Source organism: Sardina pilchardus, chromosome 5 (genome assembly GCF_963854185.1).
Source record: "Sardina pilchardus chromosome 5, fSarPil1.1, whole genome shotgun sequence".
In the NCBI taxonomy this organism is placed as follows: domain Eukaryota; kingdom Metazoa; phylum Chordata; class Actinopteri; order Clupeiformes; family Clupeidae; genus Sardina; species Sardina pilchardus.
In genome coordinates this window covers 3,895,568-3,905,189 of record NC_084998.1, presented here as the reverse complement: position 1 = coordinate 3,905,189, position 9,622 = coordinate 3,895,568, and the positions used below count along the sequence as shown (strand labels likewise).

Sequence of the window (9,622 nt, the reverse complement as noted above, 5' to 3'; positions counted from 1 at the left end):
GTCTACTCAGTCACAGTTATGTTCACAGTTTGGTAAAATAGATCTACTGTATTTATGGACTCAACATTCAGCAACAGCAGCCTCCATAGATACAGAACACTTCAAGTTTGAGAACATTCCGTTGTCTAAAGTGCAATAGAATACTGTGGGCACCGACTCAAAACGTGGCCACCCAGCAGATCATTTGCATTACGTAACACAATCTCGCACACAAGTGAACAATCAACAGAAACAAGGCATGTACCCTAACACAGTCATTCCACCCTGCCCTGAGTGAAGTGGGCCTTGCCATTCGCCATGTCACAATGAACAACATTCAATATTGCTGGCAACCATTTTATGTGTACCATTCTTCTTTTCTCAATATTTCAGACATTTCTATAAATGTGTCTTGGATAACGTCTTTAGTACTTCTGCTCAGAATGGTTTATTCACCCAGGTTATGAAACCATAACCTCAAGACTGATATTCCTTCCCCGTGTGTTGGCCTACACTGCCAATTCCACCCAAACCAAATAGCTCTCTGAGTTGTGCAAATGATTCAGCACAGATTGTTGATGTTAAAGAAGCTGGAAAAGAATCTCACCAGCTGACTGTCCCTGTGCCCATAGGAGTAGTCTACGCACTCATACAGAAATAAGCCCCGAACACTGCTGTGCTACACACCTTAAGCCGTTAACGGTTTCATAAATGTGCATTGCAGAACGTGTTGATCAAAAAGTATGGGCAGGGGGAACTAGTCTCTTCACTACATAGTCCCCACTGAGGCAGAGCAACTCACGCGATTGCTCCCTCTTTCTGTCCCTGTAACCAACTCTGCCCGGCCATCCGTCCCAATGGCACACACACACATCCACAGCTCTGGTTAAGAGCTCCGCATCCCAACATTATTGCTACGCGACCACAGTATGAGGAGCGAGAGAGGTGCTTTGGTGGCTGAGGCGCTCCATAGACCAGAGGTAGCTAACTAGCATCCAACTAGCATCCAACTAGCATCCAAAACTAGCATCCAACTAGCATCCAACGGCACCACAGGCTTTAGACGATCACCCCTGCAAGCTAGGGTTATCCCACCACTGGCCTCAGGTAGAGACAAATAAAATGTTTTGTTTTTTGGTTCAAAATGATTTAACTGACTTTACCACTACAGCTTCACCACTGCAGCTGTGATTAGTGATGAAGAAGAACATTACTGTCATCCAGAAAGCATATCAAAATGCGTTCTCATAGCAACCAGACATATGTCATAACATGACTCTCTTTTGTTGAACTATTTCCATTAAAAATAATTAGTGGGCTTGCTGCAAGGCAAGGCATCTATTGTTCTCCCTTGCCCGTTTTTTGAGAACGCCTCTTCTCCTAGAGCGTTTGAGCTATCGACGCGGTTCAAACACTATACAATCAGGCCCGATCCGGTGTAGATTGCGTGTTAATGTCGGATGGCTGCCGGTTGTCGTTCTTCCGGTATTCCCGTTTTTAGACCCTTGTAGTTCTGCCATGCTCCACCAGAGGCGTTTCCCGATTGAAATGAATGGGGAACTGTTCAGCTGTTTACATCACTGCCCCCTGGGGAGCAGGCCCACTCTTGCAGCTCCTCCACGGAGATGCACATTTCTAGTTCAGTTAAATGTTACATCATAACAGAGTTTACATACATCTCATCTTCCAGTGAACTAAAAAAATAAAACGGGGTGGAATTACCTTTACTCCTTTTCAATTTCCTTGCCACCTTTTCAATAAAATTCCAGAATGTGCCCGCAAAGCTTCAAAGATTGCACAGAAGTGTGAGTGGGCCTACTCAAAAGGTGCTATATAGAACCAAACATGGTTCTAATGCATGCTTCATATACGGCACTCCTAAATGGTTCTTCAAACCATTTTGAAGAGGAACCCCTGAGGGTTCTTTAAAGCCTGCATGGTTCTATATAGCACCCTTAGAACCCATTTTGTTAGGAGTGTACCCTATTCGCCTTATTTACCCTAGAACCCTTTTTGTTAAGAGTGTACCCTATTCGCCTTATTTACCCTAGAACCCTTTTTGTTAAGAGTGTACCCTATTCGCCTTATTTGTGGCTCTCTACTTCTGTCCGGTTTTCATCTTCCGTCCATTCTGTTTACATAACGTGGTGTAGTCACAGCAGATTATCTAGACTATTCCTCAACTTATATTTCTTTCTGATGTCAATATGGATATGCTATACAATATATGACAGTTTTACATGGCATGGTCAGGCACTGTCTACCATCGCATTAAAATCAACACAACACAGCTTTGGCCGGAAATAGAAAACCAGATTTCTGAATACTGAAGTGTCATGGCGGTGAAACCCATATTTGGTTCATCAAAAAGATGCTTAGTGGTTGGCAGTACATTTCCATGAGCAAGCTTAGCAAAACATACCCAAATACATCTAAACACAGTGGTCAATGAATGTCAATATGAATTTTCCTCAAATATATTCCTTTTCTTATCGTTGTCGTTGTCAAGGCCCATATCCTTCATCAGAAATGCATAGGAACACTGAAACCCTGAACAAAAGTTCAAGGTAAAAGGGAAGACTTTATCTATGTGCTAAGTCTGCTATAGCTAGGCAATTAGCATTTTGACAATGTTACAAAAAAACACAAACTCTCTCTCTCTCTCTCTCTCTCTCTGTACAGCAAGACATTGTCAGAATATATACATCGAGTTATTTTGAAGATGTAGGAAACGTTGCCCTGAAATGAAGAATCTCCACTGCATAATTATGCAATCTAAGGACGGTTAGACTAAAGCTCTATCCAAACAAACACCTCGTAAGCCAATAGCCTAACTCTAAAGTGCCATCTAGTGCTACCATCAACTGATGCTACTCCATCATAAATCAGTGGATGTGCAGCACTAATTCCATATATACACCTAATTTAAAAACAACAATAATAATAATAATAATAATAATAATAATAATAATAATAATAATAATAAACCCACAAACCACTGAGGACTTTCTCACTATTGCATTTCAATCAATAAGTGCTGATAGAGGAGGTATATTGTGTGTATGGGGCGGAGTGAGTGGTTAGCAATATGCTAACTTTACAGATCAAGTGAAAAGGAAGATCAGATTACAGAGGGTAATGACATTGAATGCCAGTGCTTTTGTCATTCAGCTCCAGAGTGCATTTATCTGTTGTGTGAGAGGTACAGTAAGACTAGAAGCAAGATATGACAGCTTGAGTGAACGCTTCTGTATGTGTCCTCAGTTCACTGGAGATATAGGCAGTTGAATTCCACTACTCATCTAATCAACTGGTCTAGTTTTATGAGTCATACTGCTGGCCACGGAAATCCTCCAGGCAGACATATTTGCAGTCTCTCTGAACTGGACATATTAGAAGCTGTTCTACGTAAGATTGAGTCCATATCTCGCATAATGCTGGGACATACCCAAGCAATTGAGCCTCTCAACTGGAGGTGCCCCAGGGTTCAGTACTCGGTCCAATTGCACCTGCCTGAATGCTATCTTCAGCTCATGTTTTCTATAGCTGATCTGCAGATGAGCCCCAACTTTACCTGTCATTCCAGACAGATGAGTCGAGTTTCAACAGACGCTTCTATTTCATGACTTGTAGCTATTCAGCCTGGATAAGGTCTCCTCTGACTACCGCCTTGCTCTGCTTTTTCTTTTGCACTTTCTCCAGGCATCTAACAGCTACGTGGGACTCAAAGTAAGACACAACTGAAGTTTGGTTTTACAAAATATGCCAGGACATCAGTTACAGCATTTTCGAGATGTTTTAAGAAAATGGGGTAAGTGTCTCTCATGCGTGAGGCAAAGGAGCGCGTCATTGTTGGACTACATCCTTGCCATTTACGGTAGTAGAGGCCTGGAAAGTGGTAAACCTTTTTCAAGGGAGAGGGGGAATTATGGGGAACGTGGGATTTATTTAATAATTTTGGGGGGGGGGGGGGGGGAGAAACTCTCTAGCCTTACAGTAGCATCTCACCATAGACATTCCTAATATATACAGTATGACTGATTTTGCCTCCTAGTCCTTGTCCCTCTATTGCCTTTTCTTCACACCAATGCACAGGATGTGTTATTGCCATTATCTTACATTTGTAGGACATTATTTAGCAGTTGGTCTGAGCAGTTGCATAAATGTAGCTACAAACAGAAATATAATACATGTGTATGTTTGTAGGTGCGGTGCGTCGTGTGTGTGTGTGTGTGTTTGTGTTTGTGTTTGAGAGGGTGTGTCTATGTGATATGTGACAATATGTGTACATTCATAATTACAAGCTCTCGGTATATAAACCTCCTATGAGTACCGCTTTGCTGGATCATCATTGAGCATTGGGCTCCCAACTCAGTTCCGTGGGCTTGGATACGATACTCCTGGGGTATGGGCCAGAGAGCATGTTTCTCAGAGCTGTCGTTAATTACAATTAAGTACGAGTCCAGATCAAAGCCCTGGCGGGTACATTACAGCCCTATAGTGATCCACAGCAGACTCTCTGACACTGCTCAACGTGAGCCATAGGCAGATATACGCATGCACATACACACTCCCTCACACACTCGTATACACATCATCACACACTCACCCTCACTTATTAGGACACAATACACACACACACACACACACACACACACACACACACACACACACACAGAATTATGTGTTATTGTAAAGCATGATCGGTAAGCATAAACTACTTTGACATGAAAAGAGTTTGAACCAACCTCTAAATACGTGGTTGGTAATACATGATTCATTCTGGGGTTCAAGTAAAAAAACATCAAGTATATTTCTACTGTTAGGAGCTTTGTGTATCTATAAATCTGGCATTAGAACATGCTAAAATACATTGGTTAACTGTAGCTTTTAAGAGATTCATTCGTTTATCAAGGAGCATGGGAGTTGGGATGGGATTGTCAGGTTCATTCATCTGCATGAAGTATTTTGTCCTTTTTATATGTTTTGCATCTTTTTAAACATGTTCTTTTTGTTTCTTTTTGCAGCGTTTATGCTTTGCATGTATTTGTTTGCATTACTTAGTCCTTTCCACCAGCAGGTGGCGATAGAAGCGCTTACAGGCACCTGTGTTTTTTTTTTTTTTTTTTTTTTTCACAAGCAAAACATAAAAATAAAGAATGTCCCTGGGCTGGACTAGAAGCAGTGCCCTTTATTCCCCATCATTTTTCACCTCAGCCCCCTAGGTGACAAGGGGAAAGTGCTGAGCGGGCAGTTCAGGTGGGGCATGTGGGGGCGTATGGAAAGAAGGAGAAACTGAGTTGAGGGGCCCATCTTAACGCACTCTCAGTGGCACATCACTGTGGTAACCTTGGTAATTGCATTACAAGTGCATCAAGGCTACAGGATTGCATTACCTCTCTGTACTGCTGAAAATAGACTCTACGGGAAGAGATAATATCAGCTGTTTATTGCACCTACAACACGGCAGGCAGGCCCTTCTGCTAATGTTGACTATTTTAGGAATCTCATCAGCCAGATTCCTCCAGCCAGACGTTCCTGCACAGACTGAGGGAGTTTTCCCTGACTCCCGATAGAGGGTGTGGCTGCTCGGTGTGGCCGAAAGGACACGGACGAGGCACCACTGAGTTACAGCTCACTGCGAAAAATGAAATCTAATCTAGGGTAATTGTCTGACATTAAGATCAAACATCTATTTTGTATTGTTTTAAGTATGAAAATACTTACCACTCTCTCTAAAGATAATTTCACTTAATTTAAGAAGACTTTGACTTATTTTAAGGAGTCTTATCAAGACGAATTTACTTGCACTGGCAGATAAATTTGATTGTTTTATGACAAATTTACTTACTGCACTGGCAGATACTTTTACTTGTTTTCAGGAAGAATTTACTTCAAATAAGACAAACTTTTCTTAAATGAAGTCAAATGATTTCAAAAGAAAGCACTAGGTAAGTGTCTTTGTACTGAAAACAATACCAACTAGTTTTTTTATTTTTTATCTTGATATAAAGTTTAAACACTTGGTTAGATTTTATTAGACAAGCAGTTTTTTTGCAGCTCTGGTCGACATCTGTCCAGAGAGCAGCTAGCTGACGCCTGTGGGCCAGATGTGGGCCACATGAGACAGACTGTGCTATTCCCTGGGGGATAGATGAGATCCATCTAAGAGCTGAGGTACAGTAAGGGCAAACAAAGGAGTACAGTGACTTTCAAAGCACAGGGATGGTGTGAGGAAAACAGATGAGCAAGAAGAGAGAGAGAGAGAGAGATACAGAGATACAGAGAGGGAGAGAGAGAGGGCGGGAGGGATAATATTTTACCTGTCAGAGAGGTGCGTAAGTGAACCTGCGCAGGATTGGACAGGTGCACTGACTGTTTTTAACTAAGAACTAGGAGAGAGAGAGAGAGAGAGAGAGAGAGAAAGAGAGAGGGGGGGGGGGGGGTGCTCCTAATCCAGCCCAGAAGAGAAAAAAAAGTACAGCTTACATTTATCCCTGTCTCAAGCATAGTTTGCATAAAATAAATATATGCTATATTACCATTTTTTTACATTATCATAAGAAAAACAGTCCCACATGGTTCTGTGTACCATTCGACCACACAAGTGCATATAGAAACATATGCATACGTGAAGAGTTCCCTCCGAATTGATTCATACACCTGAGAGAGAAGCATGAGTTGATATGTCCTATAGCTGCGTCTGCAAAAGAAGCACCGCGGGTCTAGACCAGGAGCCACGGAGGGCATCCACTTTCCCTTCGCACTAGAGAGGATAAGGTGCAATAAAAACAAACAAAATGACGCCCTAAGAGACGTACTCCGAGCACATACGTCGCAGAGAGAGAGAAATAAAGATGCAGTGACACAAGGACGTGGGAGGCTGTTAGGCAAATCAGACCATGTGGAAATACAGGAGGTGTGGTTGCAGCCTATTGCTTAGTAATGTGTGGGCTCTCATGTTTGGTGCCTAGTGTGGTAGATGGGAGCAGGAGGACTGTAGAGGCATGTGGCCAGAGGGGGGCGCTCATCTCAAGCCCCTCCTGCATTTGGCATCATTCTGCAGAGGTATGACTCAAGAGGGAGGGTACTGCGTTTTGGATGATTTTGTTCTCTTTTGTTTGTTTTGTTTTGTTTTGCTTTGCTTTGTTTTGCTTTTGTTCTATGGGAATCTACATACATGCAGGCTCTCAGGCTTTCTTTGGTGTGGGTTTGGGCGTCGATTTGGATCCTGAGAGGCCATTTTCTGTGTTATCGATCCCTGAAGACGTCACAAGGCACTCTTTACTGTGAGACACAGAGACAGATAGAAAAGGAGAGGGAGAAATATACAGACGAAAGGAGAGGGAGAGAGAGGGAAATAACAAACAAGTTATCCTCAAATAAGCATTCTTTTGTATCATCACAGTAAACAGAATACGTAATATACCCCAAACTTGTTTGTGTCCAGTTCATTTGTAAAGGGACACTTCACCGATTAGCATTAAGCTTCGTATCTTAAGAAAACCAGTCATGTTTTGAATGGTCGTGCATCATTCCCTCAGTTTGCCTTGAGATGGGAGAAATACGGATTTCAATGTTGGACTTCCTGCTTTCAATGATGTAAAAATCATCATTTTACATCATTGAAAGCAGGAAGTCCTATGGGCTTCATTGAAATCCGTATTTCTCCCATCTCAAGAAGTTTTCTAAAGATACAAAGCTTAATGCTAATCGGTGAAGTGTCCCTTTAAAGACCATTAGCTATTCTGTGTCGGCTCCAGGAGTAAGGGAACTCATCATCTATCCTACTCACTGGTCATCACATACTGGTTTCCCACAAAGTACATTCTTTTCATGAAAATGTTGCACTAGCACCTAAAGTGCTTCATAGTGAAGGGAATAGGGAGAACCTCACTAACCAGCACCCATGTGTAGCTCTCACTGACACTGGGGTCACTGGGGGATGATTAGGTGGCCTGACTTGAATGATCCAGTTCAGGAATGTAGTCAAGACACTGGAGTAATCGCTACTCCTTGCCTTGAGATGACCACAATGAGTCAGGAGTCAGATTAACATCTCATCCAAAGGACGGTGTTGTGTTGCGTTGCGGTGGCGGTGGTGGTGCGGTGCGGTGGCGTGTTGTGTTGTGTTGTGTTGTGTTGTGTTGTGTTGCGTTGTGTTGCGTTGCGTTGCGTTGCGTTGCGTTGCGTTACAGTAATATTCACTTACTTTTTCTCGTCTAATTTTGCGATAATGAAGAGAGTCAAGTTCTTGATCAGAGCGTAGCACACGAGCAGGCCGATGAAGCCGCCCACACAGGAGGCGATCAGGATGCCCAAACTGTTGTCCACCACCTTCACTGGAGGAGGGGAAACCAGAGCAGAACGGAAAAGCACAAACTTGAATGTGTACCCCAAACAATTATGAAGATTGTTATTGTTCCAGTGAACTTATGTAATCATACTTTGTACACTTAACAGGGAAGATATTACTTAATATCAAATGTTCACTTTACATTTCAGTACTAGTTGTGTAGGCCTACTAAAACTATGTATATGTATGTGACTATCTGAATTTGAATCTCTGAATCTGAATGTCAAGAACGATAACTATAAACAAAATATTGCTCTCGTTAGTATGAATGACAACGTTCACACATAAACTATAATGATAAACTATGACGACACATAACCTAAAACGATAAACTATAACATCATGAAGAACAATGTCGTTGGGGATCACTTTCAGACTGATTTTGAGAATGATACAAAGCTAACAGCCAATCAAAACCCATCACATTTTAGCAATCACATTCATTAACATGAAGAGAGACATTGTTACTGTTGGTCAGTGTGGACACTTTTATCGTTATGGTTATGGTTATAGTTATCATTCTTTCTGAGAATGGCGCTTAATTCTAACCTTATGCTAACCCCTAAATGCCTCTTGTAGGCCTTATAACATGCATTAATATTCTGTAGCCTACATTAAACTGGTAATATAGGGTCCACTGTATTAATGAATTACTCATAACTGTAAAGGAAATAAATCATTATCGTTAGAAGCATCTTGTGCCACCATTTTTGCTCTATTCTTTTTCTTGCCCCTCCCTCCTCACATACATTCATCGACCACCACCAGGGTGAAGGTGGCGTTGTGGAATCTGCCCTTCTCTTTGGGGTTCTTCCCATAGCAGGTGTAGACTCCTCCATCCTCAAAGGTGATGTTGTAGAGCAAGATGGAGACATTTTGGTCTGGAGCCTTGGTGGAGCCCACAAGCTCCACACGGTCCTTGAAGATGTGCACTTCTCTAGGCTCTGTGTACTCGTCTTTGATCACAGCTTCACATAGCTGTGTGTAAAATGAAAGATTATGTTGAAATATGCGTGCATCATTTCCTCTCATTCCATTCCATATGGCTTGGCATGCTTGAAAGTAGGGCGGTAACGATATGCGTATCGAAACCAAAATCGCGTAACTCCTACCCACTAACGATGAACAGAATTCCACCTTTGACTGTTGCATCACCGGCCGTGTGTGATGGGCTTTACCATAGATATATATAGAACCTATATATATCTATGGGCTTTACTACACACTACTGGCCATGCAATCATCCATCGCTTCAGTGGAGATACAGCTGTTTTCTATTATGACGTA

General features: G+C 42.1%; 1 protein-coding gene across 1 annotated transcript in view; it reads right to left on the bottom strand.

Moving 5' to 3' along the window:
- Positions 1-6,430: 6,430 nt before the first annotated feature.
- Positions 6,431-9,622, bottom strand: part of LOC134079877 (sodium channel subunit beta-4-like) — a 12,630-nt gene continuing 9,438 nt past the window's right edge. The window contains exons 4-6 of the mRNA XM_062535993.1: positions 9,085-9,313; positions 8,192-8,321; positions 6,431-7,266 (exon numbers count right to left, since the gene is read on the bottom strand). Coding sequence (XP_062391977.1) covers positions 7,170-7,266; positions 8,192-8,321; positions 9,085-9,313 — 456 coding nt within the window. The 3' untranslated portion in view covers positions 6,431-7,169. The remainder of the gene's footprint in view (positions 7,267-8,191; positions 8,322-9,084; positions 9,314-9,622) is intronic.